Source organism: Apodemus sylvaticus, chromosome 4 (assembly GCF_947179515.1).
Source record: "Apodemus sylvaticus chromosome 4, mApoSyl1.1, whole genome shotgun sequence".
Classification (NCBI taxonomy): Eukaryota; Metazoa; Chordata; class Mammalia; order Rodentia; family Muridae; genus Apodemus; species Apodemus sylvaticus.
In genome coordinates this window covers 417,467-434,315 of record NC_067475.1, presented here as the reverse complement: position 1 = coordinate 434,315, position 16,849 = coordinate 417,467, and the positions used below count along the sequence as shown (strand labels likewise).

The following is a 16,849-nucleotide window of genomic DNA, read 5'->3' as shown; positions in this document are numbered from 1 at the left end:
CAATTTTAAAAAAAAATGTACCCTCAGCTCTGTGTAAGAGAAATATGTCACTGTGGCCAGTTTTTATGTTGATGCAAGGAATCCAAACTCAAGTTCTCATACCTATTTGAGAAACACTTTACCCACTGAGCCATCTGCCCAGTTCCTATGTATGAACTCTTGATTATCTCATGCTAAGTTAATGTCCATTCTTTGAAAATATAAGGGTAAGTAGGATTGAAAGATCTTAATCTGATACATTTTATATAGTTAAAGCAGAATTTGTTGTAAAAGTAAAAAAGAAGAGGGTTAGAATAAGTAGAATGAAAAAACAATGTTAGAAAAGGGGAGGAACACTAAATAATATATCTACCATATTCAGTTATTGACTAGCTTTTTCTATTGTATAGTATTATAATATTCTACTGACTTACTATAAATATGTACCTTAAACTTCATTATCAATAGATATGTGGGCTCTGATAGTATTCTGGTTCTCCAAAACAATTGATCAATATTTCATTATTAAGAGAAAATATTGGTGTTTTAAACTGAATTAAAACACGACTTAGACTGTTATATTTTATACTTCAAATAATAATTTGAAAATTATTAATAATTTTAAATAAAATTAAAAATTAGAATACCTACTTTTAATGCTTTTATATACATGAAATCTTCATTTTAATGATTAGGAAACAGATCAGGAAAAGTTAATTCAGAACTATAAAATAGGCTGTGGCACTTAGATTTAGATCCTGCTCATTTACCTCTAGTGTATAATCTTCAGTTTTCTTAATACACTGAATGTGTAATTTAGGCCAAATGATAGATTTTAGATTCCTCCAAAAGAATTCTATATGGGAAATTATGACGAGAATGTACATTTTCAATGTCTTTTGTTTACTGACAGGTTAAAAATCATGGAGATGGACTAGTTGTTCCTTTGCCGACATATTCTTACTGTAAGCAGATTAGTGCTAAAGAATTTGATGAACAGAAAATTTCAACTTCCCAAGCTGCAATTGCAGAACTTTTGGAGAATATTATCAAAAGTAAAAGCTTGCCTCTAAAGGAGAAAAGAAGAAAATTGAAACAGGTACAAGAATGTACAACTTCTCCATCTCACAATTGCTCTCCAGTGTATGGTCAGTGATTGCTGTTTCTAATGATATTTGGCATAAAAACAATTTTATTTACATTTCAAATGTTATCCCTTTATCCTTTGTAGGGCTGGATTTGTGGAAAGATATTTTGTAAATTTGGTTTTGTCATGGACTATCTTGGTTTCTCCATCTATGATAATTGAGAGTATTGCTGGGTATAGTAGTCTGGGCTGGCAGCTCTATGAGATCTGCTCCCCAGGATCTTCTAGTTTTCATTGACTCTGGTGAGAAGTCTGGTGTAATTCTGGTAGGTCTGCCTGTATATGTTACGTGATCTTTTTCCCTTACTGCTTTTAATATTCTTTCTTTGTTTTGTGCATTTGGTGTTTGATTTTTATGTGACCGGAGTAATTTCTGGTCCAATCTACTAAGAGTTCTCTAGAATTCTTTTGTGTTTATGTGCATCTCTTTCTTTAAGATAGGGACGTTTTCTTCTATAATTTGTTGTAGATATTTACTGGCCCTTTAAGTTGAGAATATTTGCTCTCTTCTATACATATTATCCTTTGGTTTGGTCTTCTCATTGTGTCTTGGATTTCCTAGATATTTTGGGTTATGAGCTTTTTGCATTTTGCATTTTCTTTGACTATTATGTCAATGTTCCCTATGGTATCTTTTGCACCTGAGATTCTCTTCTATCTCTTGTGTTCTGTTGATTGCATCTATGATTCCTGAACTGTTTCCTAGGTTTTCTATCTCCAGGGTTGTCTCCCTTTGTAATTTCTTTATTGTTTCTATTTCCATTTTTAGATCCCAGAAGCTTTTGTTTTCAATTCCTTCACGTATTTAGTTGTGTTTTTGATACTTCTTTAAGGGATTTTTGTGTTTCCTTTTTGAGGGCTTCTACCTGTTTACCTATGTTCTCCTGTATTTCTTTAAGGGAGTTATTTATGTCCTTTTTAAAGTCCTCTATCAACATCATGAGGTGTGATTTTAAATCAGAATCTTGTTTTCCTGGTATGTTAGGGTAACCAGGGCTCACTGTGATGGGAGAACTGGGTTCTGATGATGCCAAGTAGCCTTTGTTTCCATTGCTTATGTTCTTGCCCTTGCCTTCATCTGGTTATCTCTGGTGTTAGCAGTTCTTGCTGTCTGTGACTGTTGCTTGTCCCTCCTGAATGCTTCCTAGTTCTGGGATTAAAGGCGTGTGCCACTACACCTAGCTGGAATTGCTAATTCTTCCCTTCCTTTTTAAGTTTCAGAAGGAATACCCCTTGATATATCAGAAAAGATTTCCAACCACTGAGAGTGAAACAGCACTTTTTGATGATAAGCCTACAATCAAGCAACCGATGCTGAATTTAAGAAACCCCAAGCTTCACAGTCTCCGTTACTGACTTAAAACTTGAACAAATGAAACCATACACGAGAATATTTCTACTTAAAATGATGTCTATTGGTATTATAGCTTCCCTTCAAAGGACATTATACAAGGAGGTGACAAAACAGTCTTTTATCTGTGCTAGGCTGCTAAAGCTACTGGATCTTAGCTAATGAAAGGTGATACCAAATATTTTAATTAGAAACTATTTTTTTAATATAATGATCTGGTAAGACTAAGAATTGTATCATCCAGATAAAATTTTGGTGCTTTTTTAAAAGAAAACATGCCTATGTTTATATTTATATTAGCTAAAGAACTGGTTGTTTAGGATTGCTCCTTTATTTATAAGTATCAGATCGTGAAAAATATTGTACTCTTTGGATAATCTTTTTTAAACTTATGATCTATTTAACTGTATATGTAAACACACTTGTAGTCTGGCTTTTTTATTGGGCTTTGGTTTATTGGAGGACCAAAGGAGGTAGTTTTTGAGATAAAGTCTCTCTATGTACCCCATTCTAACCTCAATCTCATATTCCTTCTGCCTTATTTTCTTGAGTGGTAGGAATACATGTATGTACCACCTTTCCGAGCTTATATGTGTGCTTTAAAGATATGTTTGTGTGAGATTTTTGTTTTCCCCTAAATATTTTCTCTACTATTTCAGTCTTTTTTCCAGAAATAGGTTTGAATCCTTACATTCATTATCTATTCTAATATTAAAATAGATGTTTAATCATTATTTAGCAACAGAAATTTGTCTTTCATTGTTTCTTAACTGTGGAGATCATGATGAATGAAGCAAAATTTCATGTCTTAAGACATTTATATTTTTTAAGCAAGGAAACTAAATTTTTCAGGCCCTTAAAATAATGATATACTTGCTGACATCAAGGTATAGGAATTCCTTCAGCTGAAGACTGGCTTTTCTGAAAATTCTTTAAGTTAATGTTTTTGTTTGGTTTTATTCTTTTTTTTTTACTTTTTTTTTTTACTTATTCATTTTACATTCTGCTCACTGCCCTCCTCCCAGTCACCCCCTCCCACAATCCTTCCCCTATCCCCTTTCCCCTTTTCCTCTAAGCTGGTCAGGGGATGGGGGTGCGGTATCCCTCTCCCACCGAGGCCAGACAAGAAAGCTCAGCTAGAAGAACATATCCTACATACAGAGAACAGCTTTTGGGATAGTCTCTGCTCCAGTTGTTCAGGACCCACATGAAGACCAAGCTGTAAAACTGCTACATATGTGTAGGGTTGCCTAAGTCCAGAATGTGGTTAAGACTCTAGAAGCTCCAAAGGTCCCAGGTTAATTGACTCTGTTGATCTTCCAGTGGAGCTCCTATTCTCTTTGGGTTCCACAATCCTTCCTCCTATTCTTCCATAAGATTTCCCAAGTTGGATCCACAGGTTGGCTATGGGTGTCTATATCTGTCTAGTCAGCTGCTGGGTAGAGTCTCAGAAGATAATATGCTCCTGTCTGCAAGTATAACAGAGTATCATTAATAGCATTAGGGTTTAGTGCTTGCCCATGGTCTGGGTTTCAAGTTGGGCTGGTTATTGGTTGGCCATTCTCTCAGTCTCTGCTCCATCCTCCATGCCTTCATTCCTTGTAGACAGAATAAATTTGGGGTTGAAAGTTTTGTAGGTGAGTTGGTGTCTCTGTCACTTCACTGGAGTTCCTACCTGGCTTCAGGAGGTGTCTTATACAAGTTCCATATCCCCAATGTTGTGAGTCACAGCTAAGGTCACCCACACTGATTCTTGGATACCTCTGGTATCCCAGGTCTTTGTCTTTTCCTGGAGATGCTACATTCCATAGATCCAAAGAAGCTAAAAAAGGAGGAATTGGGGATGTTTGAATCTCACTTAAAAGGGGAATAAAATTGTGATAAGAGGCAGGTGGAGGGAGGAAACTGGGAGGGGATAGGGAGGAGAGTGTGGATCAGATTTCAGATTTGGGGAAGGACAGGAGAGATAGCCATATGGCCATGAAAACAAATGGAAATCTGCAACTAACATAAGTGAGGAGGTCAGTATTTAGTTAACTTTAAGAATCAATACCCTAATGTTTTTGTTTGGTTTTATTCTTTTTTTTTTACTTATTCATTTTACATCCTGCTGTAGTGGACATCAGAATGATGGTCCACTAACAATACTTTCACCATAAGAAAGGTCCAGTGTCAATGCCATTAAACATGTGTTTTCCAGAAACTGTTTGATTGACTTGGTACAGCCTGAAGCAATTGTTCCTTCATTTTATTTTTCCATTAATATTTAATAACTACTCTCTTCAGTGTAAAAATAGATATGAACAATAGACTCTTGATGTTAAATGACTATTCTGATTTCTAAGTGTGATTTTACACTGTTGATATATATGAGAGTATCCCCTTTAACATTACATTAGTTGATTCTGTGTGCCGTTTTATTTTAGTGTCCTTGATCCCTCTGGGTCCTACAATCTATTTATTCTTTATTTACATTTCAAATGATATCCCCTTTCCTGGATCTCCCTCCCCGAAAGTCCCTAAAGCCCTCTTCCCACCCTCTGTTCCCCAGTCACCCCCTTCCCATTTCCCTGTCCTGGTATTCCCCTACACTGCTGCACTAAGCCTTTCCAGGACCAGGGGCCTCTCCTTCTTTCTTCTCGGGCATCATTTGATATGTGAATTGTTTCTTGGGTATTCTGAGCTTCTGGGCTAATATCCGTTTATCAGTGAGTGCATAACATGTATCTTCTTTTGTGATTGTGTTGCTACGCTAAGGATGACATTCTCCAGTTCCACCCACTTGCCTAAGAATTTCGTGAATTCATTGTTTTTAATAGCTGAGTAGTATTCCATAGTGTAAATATACCACATTTTCTGTATCCATTCCTTCATTGGGGGATATCTGGGTTCTTTCCAGCTCCTGGCTATTATAAATAGGGCTGTTATGAAGATAGTGGAGCATGTGTCCTTGTTACATGCTGGGGAATCTTCTGGGTACATGCCCAGGAGTGGTATAGCCGGGCCCTCCTGTAGTATTATGCCCAGTTTTCTGAGGAACCACCAAACTGATTTCCAGAGTGATTGTACCAGTTTGCAATCCCAACAGCAGAGATGTGTTCCTCTTTTTCCACATCCTTACCAGCACCTGTTGTATCCTGGAATTTTTGAACTTAGACATTCTGACCGATGAGTCATAGATATGAGCATCAACAAGAGAATACAAGAGACAGAAGAAAGAACCTCAGGTGCTGAAGATACCATAGAAAAAATTGACTCAACACTCAAAGAAAATGCAAAATGCATAAAGCTAGTAACCCAAAACATCCAGAAACTAGGACACAAGAAGACCAAACATAAGGATTATAGGTATAGATGAGAGCAAGGATTTACATCTTAAAGGCCCAGTAAATATCATCAACAAAATTGTAGAAGAAAACTTCCCTAACCTAGAGAAAGAGATGCCCTTGAACATACAAGAAGCCTTCAGAACTCCAAACAGACTGGACCAGAACAAGTCTTCCTGGCACATGATAATCAAAACACCAAATTCACTAAACAAAGAAAGAATATTAAAAGCAGTAAGGGGAAAAGGGCAAGTAACTTAAAAAGGCAGACCTATCAGAATTACACCAGACGTCTCACCAGAGACAATGAGAGCTAGAAGATCCTGGGCAGACCTCATTCAGACCCTAAGAGAACACAAATGCCAGCCCAGGCTACTATACCCAGCAAAATTCTCAATCACCATAGGTGGAGAAACCAAGATATTCCATGATAAAACCAAATTTGCACAATATCTGTCCACAAATCGAGCCCTACAAAGGATAATTGATGGACAATGCCAACACAAGGAAAGAAACTACACCCTAGAAAAAGCAAGAAAGTAATCTTCCAACAAACCCAAAGGAAAATAACATCAAAAATAACAGGAAGCAACAAACACTATTCCCTAATATCTCTTAACAACAATGGACTCAACTCCCCAGTAAAAAGACATAGACTAACAAAATAATTCTCATGTAAATCTTCAATTTTATCAGAAAATGTTTAAATTCCCCTTTTAATTAATTTAGTAATGTTTTTGTCTACTATTTTATCTGCATTTTTCATGATAGTCTTCAATTTTAATGTTTTTCTATATATTTCCTCTATTTTATCAGAAATGTTTTCAATGTAAATCTTTGATTTTGTCACAAATGCTTCTAATTCCACCTTCAATTAATTTAGAGTTTTTATATCTACTATTTTATATGTAAATTTTTCCATGAAATAGTCAATTTTAACATGTTTGTCTATTTATTTCTTGAATTTTACCAGAAATATTTTCCATGTAAATCTTCAATGTTATCTGAAAATGTTTATAATTCCATCTTCAATCAACTTAGAATTATCTTTATGCCTATCATTTTATCTATATAATTTCCATGATAATCTTTAATTTTAACATGTTTTTATATATTTCTTCAATTTTATCAGAATTATTCTCCATGTAAATCTTCAAGTTATCAGAAAATGTTTATAATTCCACTTTCAGTCAACTTAGGAGTACTTTTATACCTTCCATTGTTATATCTATATAAAATTTTCTGATAATATTTAATTCTAACATGTTTTTTTACATTTTTTACAATTTTATCAGACATGTTTTCCATGTAAATCTTTAATTCTATCATAAAATATTTCTATCCCATATTTCAATTAATTTAGCAATATTTTACATGTCTACCACTTTACTCTTTAATTTTCCATGAAAATTGTCAATTTTAACATGTTGATCTGAAATATTTCCATATTAATCATATTTTTATTTCCCTTTATTCCCTTTTCAATAAATTAAAAAAAAAAAAAACCAACCCCACCAGCATTGGAAGAGTGTTCCTCTTTCTCCACATCCTCGCCAGCACCTGTTTTCTCCTATGGTTTTGATTTTAGCCATCCTAATATCAGATAAAATTGACTTGCAACCTAAAATCTTCAAAGAGACACAGAAGTACACTTCTTGCTGTTCAAAGGAAAAATCCACCAAGAAGAACTCTCCATTCTGAATATCCATGCTCCAAATGCAAGGGTACCTTCATTCATAAAAGAAACTTTACTAAAGCTCAAAGCACACATTGCATCTAACACAATAATTGCGGGCGACTTCAACACTCCAGTATCCTCAATGGACAGATCAAGAAAACAGAAACTAAACAGGGACACTGTAAAACTAATGGAAACATTGGACCAATTGCATTTAACATTATATATATATATATATAAAACATTTGATCCTAATTGCATTTAACATATATATATATATATAAAACATTTGATCCTAAAGCAAAAGAATATACCTTTTTCTCAGTACCTCATGGTACCTTCTCAAAAATCGACCATATAATTGCTCACAAGACAGACCTCAACAAATATAAGAAGATCGAACTAATCCCATGCCTCCTATCAGATCACTATGGAATAAGAGTGGTCTTCAATAGCAACAAAAACATCAGAAAGCCCACATACACATGGAGGCCGAACAACACTCTACTCAATGATACCTTGGCCAAAGAAGAAATAAAGAAAGAATCAAAGACTTTAGAATTTAACGAAAATGAAGGTACAACATACTCAAATCTATTGGCACAATGAAAGTGCTAAGATCTTAGCCATTCTGACTGGTGTGAGGTAAAATCTCAGGGGCTTTTTTTGATTTGCATTTCCCTGATGACTAAGGATGTTGAACATTTCTTTAGGTGCTTCTCAGCCATCTGAAGTTCTTCAAGTGAAAATTATTTGTTTAGCTCTGTACCCCATTTTTAATAGGGTTATTTGGTTTTCTGGGGTCTACCTTCTTGAGTTCTTTGTATATCTTGTATATTAGTCCTCTGTTGGATGTAAGGTTGGTAAAGATCTTTTCCCAATTTGATGGTTGCCATTTTGTCCTTTTGACAGTGTCCTTTGCCTTACAGAAACTTTGTAATTTTCTGAGGTCCCATTTATCAATTCTTGATCTTAGAGCATAAGCTATTGGTGTTCTGTTCAGGAAATTTTCCCTTTTGCTCAATGCTCTTGATGACCTGAAGACTCCACCACCACTAAACCTCACTTCTTAATGTTCCCACAATCTCCCCATAGGACCATGTTTTCAATAAGTTGAACACATATAACAGACCATTTAAGCTCCATGCTGAGGCATTATTTGTATCTTAAAAAGTCCATGCTCAATTCTTTTTTTGTTGTTGTTTTGTTTTTGTTTTTGTTTTTGTTTTGAGACAGGATTTCTCTGTGTAGCCCTGACTGTCCTGGAACTCACTTTTTAAACCAGGCTGGCCTCGAACTCAGAAATCCGCCTGCCTCTGCCTCCCAAGTGCTGGGAGTAAAGGCGTGCGCCACCACCACCCAGCCCATGCTCAATTCTTAACAGTATAAGAAACAAAGGTCAAATGTGTAATTAAAAAAAAAAATACAAAACATAAGAAACAAATTATAACCAGGATAAATATTAATCAAAAGAGACATACTTAGAAAGGAATGAGATAATGGAATTTTTAGAAAAACAAATTTTAGAGTTCATTATAATCGTACATGTACTAAAGTTAAAAATTGAAATAAAATATAGTAATAGAAAAGATAGAAAAGATCCAAGTACAAATTCTAGAGATAAAATATACAATATGCTCAATGTGTAGAATGACAGAACAAAATTACATACAACAGAAGAAGAGAAATGTCTGAATTTGAAATAAGCTGTACAAAGTAGAGGAAATCAAAATAAACCAACAGCTCAATCAGCTATGTAAAAGATACCAAGCTAATTAATAAGGGTAGCATGATAAATGAGAAAAATAAAGGTCACAAAAGTATGGTGGAAAAGTATAGCTTATTTTTTTTTAATGCAGTCAAGGACAGAGACCCACAGAAACTCAGGTAACCTCAAACAAAACAACCATACCACAGCACCTAGAATTGTGTCACATAACTAGGAAAATGGCATAAGAAAACAGAAAAAAAAATACTTGAAGAGAGGTTAGGCAAAGATTTTTAAATAAGAACCACATACAACAACAACAAAACAAGTGAGACTAACTTTTGTCCTTCCAGAAGATAGGAGTCTTGTTGCCAACACCCACTCTGGGCATTTTACAACTACCTATAACTCTAGTTCCGGATGAGTTAAGAAGATGCTTCTCTACAGAAACGTGCATAAACTTGTGTGTGCATTCACAGAGCTACACAAAGACACATTTTTTAAAATGTAACATATATACTTAATAAATAGGATTTAACCACGGAAAAGTAGTAACTGTCATTTGTGGCAATATAGATGAAATTGGGTAACACTGATAAATGAAGTAATCCAAGTACAGAAAAACAAATGTGCCTGAATTGTCATGATAAAATTGTTGGTCATATATAATGGGAATGGAATAGGGTCAATAGAGGCTAGGAAATGTAGTGAGAACAGACTTTTTTAATACTGACAAAGAAGAGAAAAGTGATTTTTATTGTTTTCTATGATCTTTTCTGTGTTAATTTTTTTATTATTCTCTCCTACAATATATCCCAACTAAAGTTTCTGCTCCATTGACTCCACCGAGTCCCTTCCTACTATCTCCGCTATTCCCCAGATTCACTCCTCCATTTTCCTTCATAAAAGAGCAGGCATCCCAGGAATATAAACTGAACACATAACGAGATACAATAAGACTAGGCACAACCCCTCATATCAACTCTAGATGAGGCAATGAAGTAGGAAAGGGTCCTAAAAGCAGGCAAAAGAGTCAGAGACAACCCCAATTCTCACTGAAGTTCCACAAGACCAAGCTACATAATTGTAGCATATATGTAGAAGGTTTAGGGATGTCCCATGCAGGCTCCCTGGTTGTTGATTCACACTCTGTGATCCCCTACAAGCTCTACTTATTTGATTCTGTGGGCAATGTCCTCTTTGTGTCCTGGTATCCTCTGGCTCCTGTAATCCTTCCTTCTCTAGTTCCTTGAGAATCCTAAACTCCTCCTAATATTGTTCTGTGGGTCTTTGCATCTGCTAAATGAAGCCTCCCTAATAATTAAGATAGGCACCAATCTATAAGTATGGCAGAATATTATTGGGAATCATTTCATTGATTTTTTTTTGCCAGTCTTTTTTGGTTCTATCCTAGGTATCTGGGCTATCCAGCACTTGGTCACTTAGGCAGCATCTTTCACGGGCTCCCCCTCTTGGCATGGGCCTCAAGTTAGACTGGTCATTGGTTGGCCATTCCCAAAGTTCTGTACCACCATTACACCAGGGCATCTTGTAAGGACAAATTGTAAGTAGAAGGTTTTGTGGCTGAATTGGTGTTCCAGCTCCAATTGGGAACCTTGACTGGATACAGAAGATAGCTCCATATCCCGCATTACTAGGAGTTTTACCTAAGCACTCATAGATTCCTTGGAGTTTTCAAGGTACTAGGTTTCTGACTTGTCCCTGAAATGCTTCCCAGTTTCAGTTTTCTCTCCTAATACTCTCTCCTCCATCCCACACTCAGCTTGATTTCTTCTATTCCCATCCCTACCTGTCAACAGTCCACCTGTGAAATCTATTCTATTTTCCCTTCCCAGGCAGATTCTTGCATGTCTCGTTCCTCCCTCCTTATTGCTTATTACTCCCTCATTACTCCATGAATTGTATCATGATTATCTTTTATTTAACAGCTAGTATCTACTTATAAAAAGTGAGTACATGCCAAGTTTCTTTTTGGGTCTAGGTTATCTCACTCAGGATGATTTATTTCTAGTCTCATCATTTGCCTGCAAACTTCATGATCTCGTTTATTAAAAGCTGAGTAATATTCCATTGTGTAAAGGTGCCACATATTCTCATCTATTCTTCAGTTGAGGGAAATCTGAATTGTTTTCAGTTTCTGATTATTATGAATAAAGCTGCTATGTACACAGTTGAGGACGTGTTCTTTTGGTAGAATGGAACAACTTTTGGGTATATACTCAAGTAGAATAGTTGGGTCTTGAAGTAGAAAGATTCCCAACTGTCTGAGAACTACCACACTGATTTCCAAAATGGCAGTACAAGTTTGTACTCCCACCAGCAATGGATGAATGTTGCCCTTGGACCACATCCTCACCAGGATGAGCTGTCACTTGTGGTTCTGATCTTAGCCATTCTGACAGGTGTAAGATGGAATTTCAAAGTAGTTTTGATTTAATTTTCCCTGATAACTAAGGATATTGAACATTCCTCTAAGTCTTTCTCAGCCATTTGAGATTCCTTTATTGAAAATTCTGTTTACATCTGTGCACCATTTTTTAAATTTGGTTTCTTGATATGAGATAAAGAGTTAGTCTTTTGCCATTCCTCTTTTATCCTACTGATGGTGACCTTTTTGCCTTAAAAGTCTTCAATGTTTAATGAGGTCCCATTTTTTATCTTAGTGCCTGAGCTATATTGGTGTTCTCTTCAGGAAGCTGTCTCCTGTGCCAATGTACTCAAGGCTATCCCCTATTTTCTAACTGTTTTGTCCTTTGTTTGATTTTTTTAACATTTTTGTTAGGATTATTTTTTTATTTTGTATTTTATTAGATATTTGCTTTAGTTACATTTTAAGTGGCATCCCTTTTCCTCATCACTACTCCAAAAAAACCCTATCCCACCTCGCTCCCCCTAGTTACCAACCTCCCCCCCCTTCCACATTCCTGACCTGGCATTCCCTTACACTGGGGCATCAAGCCTTTACAGGACCAATGGCCTCTCCTCTCATTGATGTCTGAAAAGAGCATCTTCTGCTATATATGTAGATGGAGCCATGGGTAGAACCAGGTGTACTCTGTAGTTGGTGGTTTAGTCCCTGGAAGTTCTAGGGGTACTGGTTGGTACATATCACTGTTCCTCCTATGGGGCTGCAAACTTCTTCAGTTCTTTGGGTCCTTTCTCTACATACACCATTGAGGACCCTATGCTTAGTCTACTGGTTGTCTGTGAGCCATGAGTATTTTGATCCACCTTCTAAGAAGGATCAAAGTATCCACACTTTGGTCTTTCTTCTTGAGCTTCAGGTGGTCAGTAAGTTGTATCATGAGTATTCTGAGCTTTAGAGCTAATATCCACTTATCAGCCAGTGCATACCATGTGTGTTCTTTTGTGATTTGGGTTACCTCACTCAGGATGATATTTACTAGTTCCATCCATTTGCCTACGAATTTCATGAATCCATTGTTTTTCATAGCTGAGTAGTACTCCACTGTGTAAATGAACCACATTTTCTGTATCCATTCCTCTATTGAAGGACATCTGGGTTCTTTGCAGCTTCTGGCTATTATAAATAAGGCTGTTACAAACATAGTGGAGCATGCGTCCTTATTACATGTTGTAGCATCATCTGGGTATACCCAGGAGTGATATAGCTGGGTCCTCAGGTATGTCCAATTTTCTGAGGAATTGCCAAACTGATTTCCAGAGTAGTTTTACTACCTTGAAATCCTGCCAGCAGTAGAGGAGTGTTCCTCTTTCTCCACATCCTCTCCAGCATCTGCTGTCCCCTGAATTTTTTATCTTAGCCATTCTGACTGGTATAAGTTAGAATCTCAGCGTTGTTTTGATTTGCATTTCCCTGATGATTAAGGATGTTCAACATTTCGTTAGGTGTTTTTCAGCCATCTGTATTCCTCAGTTGAGAATTCTTTGTTTAGCTTTTTACCCCATTTTTAATAGGGTTATTTGGTTCTCTGGAGTCTAACTTCTTGAGTTCTTTGTATATATTGGATATTAGCTTTCTATCAGATGTAGGATTAATAAAGATCTTTTCCCAATCTGTTGGTTGCATTTTGTCCTATTGACAGTGTCCTTTGCCTTACAAAAGCTTTGTAATTTTATGAGGTCCCGTTTGTCAATTCTTGATCTTAGAGCATAAGCTATGGGTGTTCTGTTCAGGAAATTTTCCCCTGGGCACATGTGCTCAAGGTTCTTCCCTACTTTTTCTATTAGATTCAGTGTGTCTAGTTTTATGTGGAGGTCCTTGATCCACTTGGACTTGAGCTTTGTACAGGAGATAATGGATCAGTTTACATCCTTCTACATGTTGACTGCCAGTTGACCTATCACCATTTATTGAAAATGGTGTCTTTTCCCACTGGATGGTTTTAGCTCCTTTGTCAAAGATAAAATGACCATAGGTGTGTGGGTTTGTTTCTGGATCTATTCCGTTGATCTATCTGCCTCTCATTGTACCAAAACCATGAAGTTTTTATAATTATTGCTCTGTAGTATAGGTTGAAGTCAGCGATGGTGATTCTGACAGAGGTTCTTTTATTGTTGTGAATAGTTTTTGCTATCCTGGGTTTTTATTATTCCAGATAAATTTGGGAATTGCTCTTTCTAGCTCTATGAAGAACTGAGTTGGAATTTTGATGGGGATTGGATAGAATCTGTAGATTGCTTTAGGCAAGATGGCCATTTTTACTATATTACCCCTGCCAATCAATGAGCATGGATGTCTTTTAATCTTCAGAGATTTTCTTCAATTTATTTCTTCAGAGACTTGAAGTTCTTATCATACAGACCTTTCACTTTCTTGTTAGAGTCACACCAAGGTATTTTATATTATTGGTGATTATTATGAAGTATGTAATTTCCCTAATTTCTTTCCCAGCCTCTTTATTCTTTCAGTATAGGAAGGCTACTGATTTGTTTGAGTTAATTTTATATCCAGTCACATTGCTGAAGTTGTTTATGAGGTTTAGGAGTTCTCTGGTGGAATGTTGGGGGTCACTGAAGTATACTATCATATGATATGCAAATAGTGATACTTTGACTTCTTCCTTTCCAATTTGTATCCCTTTGACATCCTTTTGTTGTCTAATTGCTCTGGCTTGGACTTCCAGTACTATATTGAACAGGTAGAGAGAGAATGGACAGCCTTGTCTAGTCCCTGATTTCAGTGGAATTGCTTCAAGTTTCTCTCCATTTAGTTTGATGTTGGCTACTGGTTTACTGCATATTGCTTTTACTATCTTTAGGTATAGGCTTTGAATTCCTGATCTTCTCAGAACCTTTATCATGAAGGTTGTTAGATTTTGTCAAATACTTTCTCAACTTTTAATGAAATGATCATGGGTTTTTTTTCTTTGAATTTGTTTATGTAGTGGATTACATTTATGGGTTTCTGTATATTGAATCATACCTGTATCCCTGGGATGAAATCTACTTGATCATGGTGGATGAGCGTTTTGATATGTTCTTGGATTCAGTTGGCAAGAATTTTTATTGAGTATTTTTGCATTGATATTCATAAGGGAGATTGATCTAAAGTTCTCTTTCTTTGTCGGGTCTTTGTATAATATAGATATCAGAGTAATTGTGGCTTCATAGAATGAATTTGGTAGTGTTCCTTCTGTTTCTATTTTGTGTAATAGTTGGAAGAGTATTGGTATTATCTCTTCTTTGAAGTTCTAATAGAACTCTGCATTAAACTCATCTGGTCCTGGGCTTTTGTTGTTGTTGTTGTTGTTGTGAGAGTATTAATGACCACTTCTATTTCTTTAGGGTTTATGAGATTGTTTAGATCATTTATCAGATCCTGACTTAATTTTGGTACCTGCTATCTGTCTAGAAAATTGTCCATTTCATCTAGATTTTCCACTTTTGTTGAGTACAGGTGTAGTGGCTATTCCTGGTTGTCAACTTGACTATATCTGGAATGAACTTCAATCTAGAATTGAAAGGCTCAACTATGATCCTAATCTGGAGGCTCAGAGATATAAGTTTCTGACCTGGATCTTGCCATAGATATCTTGAAGCATAGTGGCTATGAATTCCAGAAGATTAAGACAATGAGATCTCCAAGTTCAAGATCATTCTGGGATTAAAAGCATGGAGGCATATGCCTTTAATCTGGGCCATACCCTCTGCTGGAGACCCACATGCCTTTAATCTGGGCTACACCCTCTGCTGGATATCTATTTAAGGACATTAAAAGAAGGAAGACTTACTCACTCTTCCTTGCCTGCTTGCCTCGTGGGACTAACCAACTGCTAGATCCTTGTACTTCCATCCACAGTTGCTGCTGCCCATTTTTGGGGAGTTGGACTATAGACTGTAAGTCATTGACAAATTCCCTAACGATATAAAGACTGCCCATACATTCTGTGACTCTAGACCCAAACTAATACAGAAGTTGGTACCAGGAGTGGGGTATTCCTGTGACAACCTGGCCATGTTTTGAGGAGGACTGTGGAAAGACTTTGGAACTTTGAGCTAGAAAAGCTATTAGAATATTAAGAGCTCTGTGGAAAGTTCTGTGGGAACTTGGAAGCCAACGTTAAGAACAGTGCAAAAGATGGAGGCCTGGCTTGTGAAATTTCAGAGGAAAGATTAAAGACTCTTACAGTGGCCATGTTTTGATTGTGAAGATTCTGTGGTTTTGGTTATCTGGGACTGAAGAATCAGCTGTGAGCAACAAGATACCAGAATCACTAAAGCAAACCTTTGTGTTACTGGGACTATTGATGCTGGTTAGCTGGAGCTAAGAAATTAGCGGTGATTAAGAAGAGACCAGAATCACTGAGGTGAAATCTTCTGGGAAGTGTTTTCTGACAGAACAGAGAGTGTGTTCCAGAGATAGCCACAGTTGTATTTTGTGCTGTGGCTGGACTTGGTGCTGTGTAAGAGTCACACAGATGGTTCTGGTTTTGAAGGCATGAAGGGATCATGAAGAGCAGCTGAGTCTCTTGGCACAGTGAGAGGCAACACAAGGCCATTGGTGAAGGTGCAGCCTCAGTTGCAATTGATGGCCCAGGACTTGAAGGGATCATGCATAAGAGCAGAGGCTTGTCACCATGAAGAGAGCCTATGAAAGGCTATTGGTGAAACCTAATTACAGTGGAAGATAGCAGTGTTTTGGAGATGCCAGTACCATGAGATGACCACCAAGAACAGCAGCAGCAGTGGAGTACAGGTAGCTGGAGCCTAGAAGACAAGCTGTGTGCTACAAAGGGCAGAGATGGAGAAGTGACCCAACCCCTTGGAGGAGCCCAAAAGATTGTGAGTTAGATCCCAGACACTGAATCATTGGAGTATGAGTTTTGGTTTTGGTTGTGACTGTGCCCTAATATGTTTCCCTCTTGAAAGAAGTATTTTAGTGGAGCCCACAGTTAAGAGACTTTGAATTTTTAAAAGACTTTGAATTTTAAAGATATTGGACATTTTAAAGTGATTGAACTTTTAATATGTAAAGACCGTGGGACTTTTAAAGTAATTTAGATCTTGGGGATGAATAAGAAAGTAAGGGTTGAGGCTTAATAGTGATGTGTTTGTGTGTCAAGTTGACAAGGGGTCAATTGTACTGGCTGGTTTTGTGTGTCAACTTGACACAGGCTGGAGTTATCACAGAAAAAGGAGGTTCAGTTGGGGAAGT

General features: G+C 36.7%; 1 protein-coding gene across 3 annotated transcripts in view; it reads left to right on the top strand.

Annotated features, from left to right (window-relative positions):
- The window catches only part of Depdc1 (DEP domain containing 1), a 36,468-nt gene extending 33,015 nt beyond the window's left edge, over positions 1 to 3,453 (top strand). For all 3 annotated transcript variants that reach the window (XM_052178837.1, XM_052178838.1, XM_052178836.1), the window contains 2 exons: positions 893 to 1,078; positions 2,342 to 3,453. In XM_052178837.1, the coding sequence (XP_052034797.1) occupies positions 893 to 1,078; positions 2,342 to 2,482 (327 nt within the window). In that variant the 3' untranslated portion in view covers positions 2,483 to 3,453. The remainder of the gene's footprint in view (positions 1 to 892; positions 1,079 to 2,341) is intronic.
- The last annotated feature ends 13,396 nt before the right edge of the window (positions 3,454 to 16,849 follow it).